General features: G+C 39.9%; 1 protein-coding gene across 3 annotated transcripts; it reads right to left on the reverse strand.

The window, feature by feature from the left end:
* Nucleotides 1-746: 746 nt before the first annotated feature.
* Nucleotides 747-9,738, reverse strand: borcs6 (BLOC-1 related complex subunit 6). 3 transcript variants are annotated; one of them, XM_085443768.1, is made up of 7 exons: nucleotides 9,667-9,738; nucleotides 7,166-7,785; nucleotides 6,609-6,795; nucleotides 6,221-6,403; nucleotides 3,417-3,580; nucleotides 2,768-2,851; nucleotides 747-2,379 (listed from the first exon to the last, which is right to left on the reverse strand). In XM_085443768.1, exons 2-7 carry the CDS (start codon nucleotides 7,775-7,777, stop codon nucleotides 2,254-2,256), a joined length of 1,356 nt encoding a protein of 451 aa, XP_085299894.1. In that variant the 5' UTR covers nucleotides 7,778-7,785; nucleotides 9,667-9,738; the 3' UTR covers nucleotides 747-2,253. The 3 variants fall into 3 exon arrangements, with proteins under 3 accessions (XP_085299894.1, XP_085299893.1, XP_085299895.1); XM_085443767.1 differs by having other exon boundaries at nucleotides 7,166-7,788; XM_085443769.1 differs by lacking the exon at nucleotides 9,667-9,738 and adding an exon at nucleotides 8,986-9,618.
* Between the last annotated feature and the right edge of the window lie 5,021 nt (nucleotides 9,739-14,759).

Below are 14,759 nucleotides of genomic sequence, written 5' to 3' on the forward strand. Positions count from 1 at the left end.
AACGCTACTGACAGAAATGTATGCAGAGTCCAGTGTAAGACAACCAAAACAAGACTCCTCATTCCAAATGACATCTATAATAAGGTTCGCTCTTAGAATGAAGATCTTCAACACATACTCTGATCTAGATTAATCCTACAAGTGCAATTACAGCAGACATTTCATTCAATTAAGAAAGGCTGGGAACAACAGCAGGGCGACGCTGCACTCACTGGCTTTATCATTGGGTAAATTAATAAATGCTTAAGTAAACCACCTTAGCTCACATCCACAGGCCGTAGCTCTTTTTTGTTGTAACACTGTGTCCACTGTGCTGACATTATAAAAAGTTGCACAACAGTTTATCTGCTGTCTGAGTAATTTCTCTCCAACCCTTCGGTGCAATCAAAAGTCAGAACTGTGAATCAAAATTAATTTTTAGCATTTGATTTTCCATGTTTCAAACACATTTATTAAATGCAAAAGTACCCATCTTCACCAAAGTAAAACAGAAAGCTACAAAACCTCCAACTTGAGTCATTCACCACGTTTAGCAGCTGATTTAAGTCCAAAGCTGGCAAAGCCCTCACAATCATTCAAGAGCAATTTAATGGATTTAAAATGTGTTTTTGAATGGAGCAAATTCTAATGCATAAATCATTTCTTTAAATTGGGTGAACAGGAACCTAACCAAACACGATACAATTAATGACACTGAGCAGTGTTTTTGTAGTTACTCGCCTGGAAATAAAAAGACTTTCAACAGCTTTAGATTTCACTGGAAATCAATCTTCGCTTTTTTTTTTTTCTCGTTATTCTCAGTTTTGTGTGGCTGCAGTGGTTAATTTTTCTAAGTGGTTTCAGTCAGAGCTGCATAGAGTGTAAAGTGTTTAAACCTTGGAAATAGAGTTGTCACAATGTGCACATGAATCTTGTTTTATAAAGCCACATTGAGTCACGACTATAATCATGAGGGGGACAGACTGAAAAAAAGAAGACTGCACACTGATCTGAGCCCTTGGTTTGTGTTTGATGACAAGATGAGATGTTATCTCTGGCTACAAGTTATGGAGGCACGCAAGTCATGAATTTACTTAATCCAGTCAGTCTCTTGGGTTGCTAATGTAAGCTAGCCATCTCAGCACAAACAGTGCTAACGAGAATGAGATGAGACATTCAGTCCTGCGTGTGCTCAAAGTTACAATGCTTTTATTTTTAAGTTACGCACAATTATGCTGCCCCTTGATTGTGTTTTACAATTTAGCCCATCAGATGCACTTTACTTAGTTTTACAGTTTTATAGGATGTAAGAATTTAGGTTCTCAAGATGTGATGCAGCTGAATAATGAAGAATTAAAATCAGGAGATCAACGTCAGTATCCAGCCTTATAAATGGCATCTAAAAGTCAAAGGAAATTAAATACCTGAAGCTGTTAATCTTACACGTAATATTTAAAGCCACTGCGAAGGCTGCACAACATTTTTCCAGTTATGTACTCAACATCATCTTGGACTGCACTGACAGAGTACGGACTGTACTGGTTCCCAGTGGCACAAAGTTTCAGTGTTTTTGAACAAGCACGCATGCTGAGGAAACTGAAAACACACAAAACACGTAAGGACAAACAGACATGACACAACTGTAATTTCTCTTGCAGTGAAAGAATCTGACCCTTGTTGCATAAGATTAAAAAATAGACTTTCTGTTCCTGTGCAAAAGTCACCGCCTTCTGAGCAGTTTATTATTGCCTCTCCAGTGGCAGAGAGACGGAGAACGAAACATCACCTCCATGTGGGGAACAGAGGTTAGTGCAATCTGAACCAAGCAGGCTGGACGGAGACCAACTCACTCCTTTTAGACAGTGAAGTGAAAAAACAAAACACAAAAAAAGAGCCCATTATCCCACCTTCTTTAAAGATCTGTCCATGTGCATGTGTCCACGGTACAAGAGTCTCTAAAATTGGTTAATTTGTGAGATTTTGTTTCTTGACAACTTGGATAGCGTAAATGTTGTGAAAAGGAAAAAGCTCAGCCTGAAGAGCGAAATAAGCACAGTTCATCTGAGATCTCACAACACAAACATGAGGAACGTCTAAGCCAGTCCAGAGGAACTAGGAGTGCCAATAATCCAACATGCCGAGCAGCAACAGTTCCCGGACTCCACGGGTGTCTTCGCTGCAGTATGTGTGTGTGTGCTACCTGCACATGGGTGGGTGGGTTGCACACATGCGCCTGATGCTAGACCTTTGCATCTGGGATGTTTGTTTATGGTGTTACTTGCAAATTGCCTCCAGAGTGTCAAGGGTGCGTTTGATATCGCGTATCTGCGTAGCCAGGTTGTGTATGGGCTGCATGGAACGATCCAACTCCTCGCAGCGAGCCATTAGTGTATACATGCCCTGTGGAGGCAAAAACATGGACGACAGAATTTATCAGAAAAGGAATAATTTGTACTTTAAAAAAATAATGTGAGGGGGTTTCCCACTGTGGTCCTAATTTAAGGTTTTTCCTCATTAACAGTTTCTTTTCAGGTTCACAAGTTAGGAATGCCTTATGTTAAATCATATTTCTGTAAAGTGACCTATCATGTAGCGACTACAATCCAAAATCCAAACCCATAAACAAAACTCGTGTCCAAGGAAAATCCTGCAAAATGACATAAGCTGGGCTATCACTATTATTTAGCTAATTAGGTAGTAAAGGTTCATAATGCATGCTCTGGTGGACCCAGCAAACAGCAATCTTTACTTGTCACATTATGTGAAAGGAACAGAAATTACATGTCACCTTTATACTCATATCTACAGACTCTCCCAGGCTGTCCACTGAGTCTCTGTAGGTCTGGATATACCCCACACTCAGAGCTGTCATCTGCATAAAAGAGATGGTTAAGAGAGAGATTAAAGAATAGCACAAAAACAAAAGGGGAGAAATAAAATAGTAACATAAAACATGAAGACCCTGCAATATATCTACATACACCCTCAGCAGTGCTATTACAGGGTTAGACCCCTTTTTGCCTTAAGAGCTGCATTAACTCTTAATGGCATAGATTCAACAAGGTGCTGGGAACATTGATGTCAACATGAAAGCATCACAAAGTCAGCTGCAGATTTGTTGGTTGCACATCCATGATGTGAAAGATGCTCTTTGGATTGATATCTGGTGACAACAGTGAACTTGTGATATGAGGTGTTGATGGAAGGCAGGAAGCTTTTATGTTGTTTATGCCAAATTCTGACCCTACCGTCTGAATCCAAAGCAGAAATCGAGACTCATCACCAGGCAATGCTGTTCTCAGCTGATATCTGTGACACCCATCCTCACCTTAAACTACTACGTAATACACAGACTTCAATGACGTGTACGTGTTACACTTCTGACTCAGACAACAGCATAAACAGGGTGATTTGAAGAAAGAACTACTAAGACTCACATTTTGGATGGTTCCATTGAGGCTCCGCATCATCACCTCCACACTGTGTGCCACTTCCTGGGTGTGTCTCTGAAGGTCCAAAAGGACGGTGGGATCAATGGGTGGTATATCCGCTGGTCGCCGTGTCAACCCTCGACTTCGGTAAATAGGACCCGAACAGTCCGCTAGTGAGAGTCATCATAAATTAGATATACAATATAGAATAGCTAATATAGAATATACTTTTTTATATAAGCCATTAGCAGAATTATCTATAAAGTGCAAAATTATGGACACTGGAGGAGGAGATAAGCATATGCCTTCTGAGTGAAATGCAGTGAACCAAATTCTAGTCGGACCTGTGGGGTGCAAAATTAAACTATAACTACAGTGAGGAAGGAAAAAAAAAAAAAAAAAGAAACACTGAATAAAATGAAACATTTTTATTTGACTGTTTCTCAGAAATTGAAACAAATTACACACTTAGCCAAGAGTGCCATGAGTAATTAAACCTTGGATTAAACAAACCCCAGTCAATAAATTGGAATTTAAAAACAAAAACAGTTTCAACCTCTGAACAGTTTCTGTCGGGCTGTGGCAGGACCTTTAAGAAATCCCTTCAGTCTAAACAAGGTCTGTGCGTCATCAATCTTAATTGAATCAGCAGGTAGAGAGAATGAGCTGCCACAGAGGACATATTGACTGTGGCCCTGTGTTTAAATTGAGAGGCCAGTTTAGCTGACACTCTCATCCAGGGGGGTTTCTGAGTGAAGGGCAGGGGCTCTGTGTCTTACTCCAGCAAAATCTGACAAGACGGATGGCTGCTAATGCACAAGCTCTGCCAGGTCGACCTGCTGAACCTACATAGATGATTTAATTTCTGAGACAGCGGCACACGTGTGGGATTTTGAGGAAAAAGAAACAAAACCTTTTCTCCTGGGGTTGGGTCTCCATCATCTCCCCACAGCTCAGACTTAGGCTAATTTAATCACACAGGAAAATGGGAAGATGAGGAGAGGGGAAGAACAAAATCACCTTTTAATTATTACGCTTATAAAATCTTATGCAGAGAGGACTCTGAAGGGAAACAAGCACTGGTGGAGGGTTTCACTAACCAAAAGTGTAACTTTTAGAGATTTCCCACACTGTTCTCAATGATATGAGCATAAAGCTTAATGCAGAAACATTTCCTGAGTACGTAAGAATCACTAAGACAGGATAAACCTGATTCATACACAGTGTAGAGTATCTACCTGTTAGAATGGCTTGTTGCTTCATGTTGGCACCATCACTGACATTAGTCACGTTTTTAGCTTTGCTTTATTTCATTATTTGCTGCAGCAAGTGATGTTTCAACACTTAACTACTCTTCAACTGTAACGATCTGTATATATGGTGCACTTCTAACTGAATAAACACATCTTTCCTTGAGTCAGTCACATGATTTTTCACTCAATCTATTGAGACAGAAAGTAAAATAAATAACTTAAAAAAATAGCGACTGCATGAATTGCTTAGCTTGTACCGCATTAACATTGTGTGATAACGACAAACCAGTCAACTGCAGCTATTGCGTGCACGGAGGAAAAATTATACATTTACTAGAGATGCATCGATCGATAGGCCAGGGACCAGAAAAGGATGATTTTTTTTTAGTCTTCTCTGCTCTGACGAGTTCCAGTTGGTGAGACTCGGGAATGTCCCATGCATGAACCGGTCTGGTTTATGCATGGGCAACACATGCACAGCGATGCACACGAACAGTCATGCGCACATTGACAGCCATATGCTACCATGTTGTGAAGCGTGGAAGCTTTTCACTGTGAGTGAAGACACAAAGTTTGCTAAAGTAAACTGTAAAGGGGGGGTGGGGATCAAACCTAACCAGACACTTATATCAACCACACCCAGCTGAACATGGGCATTATAAAGTAGCTAAGAAAGGAAAAGACACCAAAGCTAAAACTATTCAGAGCTCTGACCCAGCAACCTCGACATGAGCAACGGCTCAAACCAGTAAAACCTGTAAAAAAGATCAAATGGAATTTGTCTGACAGTTATTCTTGTTACATAAATCTGTTGCACCTGCCTTTGTTTGACTGAGGTAAAATCTACAATCAGAGATCTAACAGCTAAATATTTTAGTGAAATCAAGCAATCATCATTATAAGTAAACTTGTCTCTTTAGGTCTGAATGTTGCCCACACAGAGCTGTAAACCATACAGCTTAGAGTCCACACTCACACATATATCACCACATCTGTCTTTACCGTGGAATTCTTTTCTCAAGCAAATCTGAGTTGCACCGATCAGATTGTATGCACTTGATCAACTGTCACTGAATGACCCCACAGGCCATTAAGGGATTCAAGTAAGCCAGTTCATAATAGGATAACCAACCATGGCAATTAATTTGCTTAAATTAGTACCTCAATTCCAATTTACTTATTATGGTCTAAGCAATGCATTAATGATGACTAGTCACTGACTGGGTGTGTTTGCCTCTGCAAGGAGGAGCAGGCTGTGAATCTTAAAGAAGACAACTGTCACTGCAGTTCAGTCCCACCAGCTATACAAATACCAATAACCTGTTGAAATGCCATATTCTACAGCAGGAGTACAAGCAGTCATGAAAGAGCTCTATCTACATGTCCTCTACACCAGCACAAACTGTATACAGTCCACACAAAGTATGCATGTTTCTTCTGTTTGCACTTAGAATAAAAAACTAATAAAGAAATACAAAATGTTTTCATAATTTACAAAAAAAAGGGAGAAAAACTGTGTTTGAATAATGTCAATTATTCCTCTGACTCTTTACTCACAGTCACTGCAGTCCAGACTAGGCTTGGAGCTCATTTTGATCTTCTGCTCGAGGTTTTTTGTGATGAAGTTAGTCAGGTCTCCATCATGACTGACTGTACCCTCTAGTTCCAAAGCCGAGGAGATGGTGGCCCTTCGGCCCTCTGACTGGCCACTTCTGCCCCCTCCTCGAGCCCCTGAACCACCTGCAACCAATATCAACAACTTGTGGTTACAAAACACTGTCGATAGTCAATAACACAGTTCAACGTGGAAGAAAAGTTAAACAATGTCACAAAATTCCACTTCTTTTTACTTCACTCTGGTGCTTTACAGAAAAAGATTTTCTACATTTCTCAGTTTAGAAAAGACACGAAGAAAAAGCCAGACCACGGGAAGATGCACATCTACCTCCACACGCTTGACTAATTTCATCCAGGCTCTTGCTGTCCTGCATTCCCCGCACATTGCGAACCCAGACCTGGGCCATGATGTGAGGAGGGCAAGGGGTATCATCTGAAGAAAGAAGAGGAGGTGGAGGAGAAGAAGAGGTGGAGGTACTCGGACCAGGGGCTGAAGATGAGTAGCGTTGTGAAGACTGGAAATTTTGGAGAACAAATAAAAAATAAAAAAAGTAGAGAAAATTTACTGAACCATGTGGAGCTACACATATCTCCTGTCGTTTACAGTGGCCACGCTTTTCTTTGATAGACGGCTTCTTTTCTCACTCTTAGGTTTATTCACTCTAAAATAACGACAATCATCTTGTCAATCATTGATAGTCAGCACGCTGCACTTTATTTTAATCCTACTGAAATTTGTCTGAAAGAGGTCATGTTCTGATGACTCAGCTACATTTATTTGCGCTGGCTTTAGTTCTCATTACATCTGCTGACATCATTCTCTCTTCGGTACACACAATCTAATAAACCTGAAATGTCAGAACAATAATCCGGCACTCCACTCACTTCCACCTTTGTTCTCCTTCCGGCGCGCTGATTCTCCAACTTGTTTTCATTCTTCTCATCCTCCTCCACATCCTGTTTCTCTGTCTCTCCATCTACATCCTCCTCTTGGCTGTTGGAGCCTCCATCCGCAGTCTCTGCTTCTGTCTGCTGCCTTTCTGTGGTGACTGGGTGTCCTTGCTGATACGAGTCTTTGGACTGCCTGTGCAATGCTGAGTCCCACAGAAGAACTGCATCAGCAGGGTCCACAGTCTTAGAGGTTTCATCAGGAATGTCTTTGGATCCTAGATCTGTTTCTCCTGTGCCTGTCACCGTGGGGAGGGAGGGGTTTGCCTCCTCAGGGCTTTGTAATGATAAGCTAGAGGTTCTCTCATTCATGTCCATCTCTGTGTCCAAGTGGCCTTTCCCATGGTGAACTAGGTTTTCCATATTAGCATCAGCATGGTTCTCTGTGTGCATGTGGGACTCATCCACAGATGCCTCCCCGGTACCTGGTACTCTACTTGAACATTTCACTGAGACCGGAGCTTGAGGGCCATTCTCCAGTGCAACAGGTGTCGCTACCCCGTTTGCCGTTTCTGGCACTTCTGTGCCAATCACAGGGGAGAGACTCATCCCTCCGCCTGCTGATTACAAAGAAAGAACATTACTGGAAACCTGGAAGTGACTCTGCCTTTTAAATCTATAATTAAATTAACTGGTTTTACCATGAGCTAAAAGGGTTTTCCCACATACCAAAATAACATTTTTCATACAAACCATTTTTTAAAAACATGAACCCATCTCATCCCCTTATCCTTCCTTAATCATCAGCGCTAAACACTAAAGTACATTAGAAAATGTTTGATCAAAAAAGTCGTAAACAAAGTCAAGAGTCTGACCAAGCATTCAATGCCATTTTTTGCTACAGTATTGAGTATTCAATGGTTTGGCCAGATCGTACTTGAGAAACACGAGTCAGGGGGTCAAATATCCATCATTAGGGCCTGATGATGTGGGTAGAACCTATGAATTTTATCCAATGGATTATTTACATATACAGCAGTAAAGAGAATTTTCTAGATTTTTGAGTACATGGGATGCAACAGAAAGGCAAAGCAAACAAAAGTTTGCATACAATCATAATGGACATGAATGTCACTTTAATTTTGGGCTTTTAATGATCTCCTTGAACTGGTCTTTTACCTGAGTGGAATGATTACACAACAAACATCTTTAATAACTTCAAAAAAGAAAAATCGAGAATTGGGTGTAAAATGTTAATCTCTTTGTGATTTCTGACCACAACTGGACATTATCAAATGTAAGTAAGAATAGGTTAACTACATTTTGCCATGTAGCTGAACAATGGCAGCTGTTTATGGTTTGTCTTGATCACTTCGATGCATCAGGAACATCGTTCTCACCACTCCTAAAGCAGTTCTCAAAACAGTTAAGCCATTTCTCATAACACTGAACTGTGCAAAAGACTAAAACAAAAGTTTTTCACGCCAAACCAAGCAAAGTCAGTCGACAACGTCCAATCTGTCACCAATGAATATTGTAGGGCAGCTATTACTGTGTGTGTAACTGGCCTTGCTCTTCCCTTTATAGTTGAAAAAGCTTTAAAACTGATATAATTTAAAATACTAAATCAATACCAGACAGCATTAAGGTAAGTGATATCTGAAAATCTGACTGCCAAAAGTGTTAAAAACTGGTTTTCATGAATCAGAGTCAAATGAAAAATGCATCAACACAATGAGAAAGTGAAGTATGTGTAGAAACAACAGCAGTGCGTATAAACACAATGAGAAATGCTTAATGTGAGTAAGGAGACTTACGTTACTGCTGTAAAGAGACAACTCTAAAGGCACAACCACAGACAAAAGGAGAGGAGTACATCCACTGAATTCACTGACTCCTCTTCAAAAGTAGAATAAGTGAATAATGTGCTTGGTCTCCTGACCTCTCATATGACGTACAAGACAATGGAAACAATTAGACTGTGAGAAGAAGGGGGCTGCTGTGAGAATTTTCGAGAGATTTAAACACGTCGGTGTTAGCTGACACACTTATGGATCATAACAATTTTTCATAAAGACTGAAATGGCGTCGTACTAAATGGTTTAGCTCAATACTAAGCTACCTTAGTGTTAATATTAGCTTATATTTCCAAATTTTAAGACAGCAACGCCCGAAAATTACTGTGTGACAAACAAAGAGGAACTAAGAAAAAAAACCCCGACAAGCATAAGTGTCTGCCAGCGCTGAGGAAGTTGTCGTAGTGCTGTCAGAGTCGCCTTGCTAGCTCCCTTTCAGCTGCCAGTGCAGTTAAATGACGTTAGCGCAGCGCGGCTAACATTAGCAGTCCAGGCCTCCAACTCCCAGAACACTCACAGCTGGCTTTTATTGTTTGACACGGCTACATCAAAACGTACATTTAGTGCTAACCTTCGCAGTTACCCACAAACAGGCTCATACAGCAGCGCTACAGAGCTCCGTTAGGCGATAAAAACACTCACCTGAGGAGTTTCTATCCTGATAGATGTAAGCAACAACCGAGTCCGATGAAAATATCCTTCCGCGTCAAGTTCCGAAAGAAATGTTCCGGCCTGCAAAAGCCATCATTAAACATATATGTATGTATGTATGTATGTATGTATGTATGTATGTATGTATAGATAGATAGATAGATAGATAGATAGATAGATAGATAGATAGATAGATAGATAGATAGATATGTTATACGAAAGAAAAAAAGTTCTGTCAGCACGACTCTTTGGGTTTAAATGTGAAAAATAATTTGTAAAATTTCATTAAAAAATGTCTCAGATTATCCTGTTATAAAACATAAAGGTTCTGTTACTTCTTTGTACTTTGTTTCTATTTAATCTGTTACTTAGTTACTTTGGTTTAGTATGAATGGCAGTGAGAGATGTCTTTATCAGCAGAATAAGCTGTAAAATGTATCAAAATACAGCAACACATTTTCCACAGATGTACAAATGGACCACAAATGTCTTTGTCAGGCAGATTCTGGCACCCTTGCTTTAAAGAAAACCGGTTGTGTTCTGAGTGTACTTATGTTTTCAGTTTATCAGCATCCTTTCGTTCCTATATGTGCTGAAACTCAGTAAACCGTTTATCCACATGATAATCCTGCATTTCTCTATTTACCCCAACAGATGGAGACAAACACCGCAGGTCTCCAGTCTGCAAAGAAACTTCCTCGACTACAAGCTACCTGTTGGTGATTTTCTTCTGCCAAATACAGATTGAGGTGGACCCTCCTTTACCTGTAGTTATAGCCTATGACCAAACCACCCCAGTGTTGTGGAGCTTTAGCAACTAAGCAAGAAGCAAGTCCACTAAAATAAACTGAACAATAGCAACAAAAACTGAAATGTTGGTTGCCTTGAAGGTGCAATATGTGTTGTAATGTTCATGCCACATGGGCCAAGCGTCAGCATATACTGGTTTGGCTTTGTACTTCTCTTCAGTTACATATCTCCAAATCTAGTGTAAATAAGCAATCATAGAAAAATGTGCACCACTGCGTTTGCTCTAATTTGTTTCAGAAACACTATTTCACTAAAGCCTCATTTAAAAAACAACAACATCGGTTTGTTTTGGGTTTTGTTTTTTTTTTAGGAATATTGGACATAATTTTAGCAGATGGTGAAATAAAATTAGTAACTGAGTATAAGTACAAAGCCAAAGGGCCCCCAGTTTTGCCTGGTTGCACACTGGAAGTCAGGACAGTGTCTGTGGCTTCTTAAATCTTTAAATGTGGTCAGAAATGACAAACACTGCTGTAGAGGAGGAGAGAGGAGTCAAAACCACACAATCACCACATCTGAGGATCTCGTATAATTTCTAATCTAAGCCATCCATTCAGGCCAGCTGTGTCCTGTCTCTTGGTGAAGATTCAGCTGTTTTATCCAATTTTGTTCTTCTCCTGATGTGACAAACATCAAAGCCTGTGAAATTTACCTAAAGACTAAAAGACTTTAGAAATAAGCCAATATTCAAGGATTTCCCAGTAGAGCACTTAGTAGTCACTTTGACTGTTTCCAGGTTTTGTGTTTCTTTTTTTTTTAAGGCTATTAATGCCAAAGAAGCTATTTTAGCATATTAGGAACTGCCACAAGAAAGGCACCGTTTAGGAAAACGAGGAATAAAAAAAAGCAAATTGAAGGCACATGGCTCCACACACATGTGGTTTTTGCATAATGAAAGCTGGAGACTGCATGTTGCACAAATGAAAGTAAAAGCCTGTAAATCATTATCCCACAAGTCACAGATATTAATTACATCCATACTCAAGGGGCAAGACAACTGTGCTCTTCAGATGACTTGAATTAAATCTGCTCTTCTTCATGTGAGGCAATTTTTGCTCACGGCAACCAAAACTGCAGCTGAATTTATTCAGTTTTGTTCAGTTTAGACATAAACTTTAACAGGGTAACACTTTAAAACTGTAGATGAAAATTATAAATCCTCCCATCGCCCCCAACTGTTTTTTCCTACTAACTGTTGCCAAGTGTTTGCCCCTAGGAGTTCATCTGATTGTTGGCATTTTCTCTGTATTATTGTAGGGTCTTTACCTCATAATATAAAGTGCCTTGAAGTGACTGTTTTTGTGATTTGACTCTATGCAAATAATTAAATTCATGAATTCATAGTTAATTAAACTTTTTCACAGTTTACAACGGTAAATGGGTTAGCAGTTTAATAATTAATTTGCAAACCAATGCAAACATCTGGTTATCAAGAAGCAAATGGTGCTTATAAAACTTGGTAAACTGTTAACAATAAACATGGCTGGATGGTTAATACACTTGCCATGGACACTTCATTAGGTACACCTGTTAAACTGCGTTTTAATGTCTAATCAGCCAGTCATATTGCTGCAACTTGTAGAGATGTAGAGACTTTCTCAAGTGACCATCTTGAGGGTTTCCAGAGAACGGAGAATATCTGTTCTCTGGCTGAAAATGCCTTGTTGATAACAGGGGTCAGAAGAGAATGTCCAGACTGCTTTGAGCTGATAGGAAGGCACAAAGCTCACACATTATGACCAAGGAATGCAGAAGAACATCTCTGAATGCACAACACATCAAACCTTCAAAAAGTTGGGCTACTTCAGCAGAAGACCACAGTGGGTGCCACTCTGTCAGCTAAGAACAGGAAACTGGGGCTACAGTTTGCACTTGCTTACAAAACTTGGGCAATATGAGACTGAAAACGTATGAGTCTTAATTTCAGAAACAGCATGAAAGCTTTAATCAGTCCTACCTTGTATCAGTGATGTACATGTAGTTTAGAGGTGTGTGGGGGATAGTTTCTTAGTTACCTGAGCAGAGTTTAAATGGCACAGCCTGTCTGACTACTGTTGCTGACCATGTTCATCCTTTTATGACCACAGTCAGTGACGATAACAATAAATTCTCTGCATTCAAACACCCTCCACAGTAACCAGATTTCTATCCAACAGAGCTGTGTTGTGCACTGTGTTGGATCTGAGCCATTAAAAAAATTATAAAGCTCTGAAGACAAAAGGAGGTTCAACCCAGTACTGGCAAGATGTTGCTAACGAAGTCGCAGGTGAGTATAAGGTTATAACACTCATTGTGAAGCACACAGGTGAGATGTGGCTGGCATTTATCACTAAACTGTGAACACAGAGACCCTGTTTTGTGTTTAGTTTCTTCCACAGGTTAGTTACATTTTCCCTTGTTGTTCAATTTACCTTCGACTTGCTGTCTATCGAGATGCCAACAAACTAGTCAAAGCCGGTCAGGTTTAGGACAAAATGAGAACTGAATTAAAATATGACTAGCTTTTAGTGAGGCACTAAAGGCCAGGGATCCTATAAGGGTGCTTAGAAACCCATCACAAACATGGACATATTTAAGTACAGCTGTTACATAGGAGAGATATTGTGTTTTTGGCGAGGCAGCTTCAGAGGATTTTGGAAAGTCTGGCAGATCGGGTAAGTGCAAGACAAAGTAGAAGACATAATCAAACAGAGGCATCTGTGATAATGCCGGCGTTTCCAACAACCGTGGAGTCCTTAGAGCTCCAGTGGAGTCACTCCAGAAAACCATCAGTGGCAGTTAGCTGGAAAATTTAATCTGAAGCCTGAGCAGACAATTTTATTCAGCATGAGAACTTCACTGAATGGGATACTGTGGTGAAGTGCACAACCCCCTTATTACACCTAAAAAGACTCTTTTATGAGCGAAATGGTGAAAAGACGTCTTTCTGGTCACCAACCAATGGGAAAGCCAGACGAGTAGATGAGTCATTCTGTGTGGCAAATTCTAAAGTTTCCCCTTCTGAGAATTTTTTTTTAAAGCATGCACTAGTTTTTGGTACATTTCCCAAGCATGCTGTTTTTATTGAGCCCTTGAAGGAAACAGCAAATACCAATAAACGCAAAGCCATTTATGTCACCACATGTCTCATGTCTTGTCACCATATCGGTCACACGGGGAGTCTAATTTGCGTGTGGTGGTTAGCACTGTCGCCTCACGGCAAGAAAGCCCCCCATTCAAATCCAGTCTGGGGTCTTTCTAGATGTCGTTTGCACATCTGCAAGAGATCCTCCCACAGTTGGGCTAATTGGCGATTCTATATTAACTGTACATGAGAATCATGCATTTCCTCTGCTGGTTGTTCACTGTGGTGCACTGTGCACACTCTGCATTTGTTTAGTAAAGCTTCACAAATTCCTTATCAGCCATGTGAAACTCTAATATGGCACTCTGAGCTAAATTCTACTGACGGCATGCTGATATGCTCACATTGATAAGACATGTTGACAGTTATTGATCAGTGTTTTCCATCATCAGCAACTTATGTTTGTGCATAAGCATGCTAACCTTTTCAGCCAGCTGTCACTGAACGTTTACATTTTTAAGTGTTATACAAAGGACTAATTTTGCCATGACAAAGAAACATCAGAGGTCATTATGGGTCATCCTCTGTCTTTAACAAAAAGAATGACACTTTATCTTCTAGATCTTGACGTATTTCACTGGGTAAGTTAAAAATTGTGAAATTATGAGCATTTTCCTGGGAACCCCGTGTATAAAAGGAACTCAAAGTATGAAACTTTGAATCAAAGTGCTGGAGTAATCCAGGAAAACAACAAAGACCTTGCAGCAGGTCCGAAGACTAGACTGCAAAACAATTGAGGGATTATTATCCTAAAATTTTTAAGTTCCTAACTAAAACATCTGAAAAAATAACTCAAAATTGAAAAAAAACCAACAACCTTAAGCTGTTAAAATCTTGAGACAATTTTGACTTACGAATGGCAAAAAAGGTTTTTGTTGTTCAGAAACATAAAAGAGAGCCAAACTGATATTCTGCCACACAAGAACATGAAAACTTTTGTCTAAATGTTTTGTTAGAAGATGAAGTCACATCAGAGTGAGTTTCAGCTGCTCGCATGCCAAAACAAAAAGCGTTTTCTAAAAGTTCCACTTCACAGAGTCCTTCATAGGGTTTTTTTTTGTTTTGTTTTGTTTTATAACATGACGTGAGTAAATCGACACGATGTATTCGAAAAGACTGTAATCGCTGATGAGAGCCAGATGATACCTTT

This window comes from Copadichromis virginalis, linkage group LG20, assembly GCF_057382275.1.
Source record: "Copadichromis virginalis isolate Kocher_CV1m ecotype Utaka linkage group LG20, C_Virginalis_male_GT1.1, whole genome shotgun sequence".
Classification (NCBI taxonomy): Eukaryota; Metazoa; Chordata; class Actinopteri; order Cichliformes; family Cichlidae; genus Copadichromis; species Copadichromis virginalis.

Coding starts and splice junctions, on each gene's coding strand:
- borcs6 (XM_085443768.1), bottom strand. CDS start 7,777: ATGAGTCTCTCCCCTGTGATTGGCACAGAAGTGCCAGAAACGGCAAAC. Junction 6,796..7,165: donor GAAGGAGAACAAAGGTGGAA/GTGAGTGGAGTG, acceptor CAAAATTTCCAG/TCTTCACAACGCTACTCATC. Junction 6,404..6,608: donor AATTAGTCAAGCGTGTGGAG/GTAGATGTGCAT, acceptor TATTGGTTGCAG/GTGGTTCAGGGGCTCGAGGA.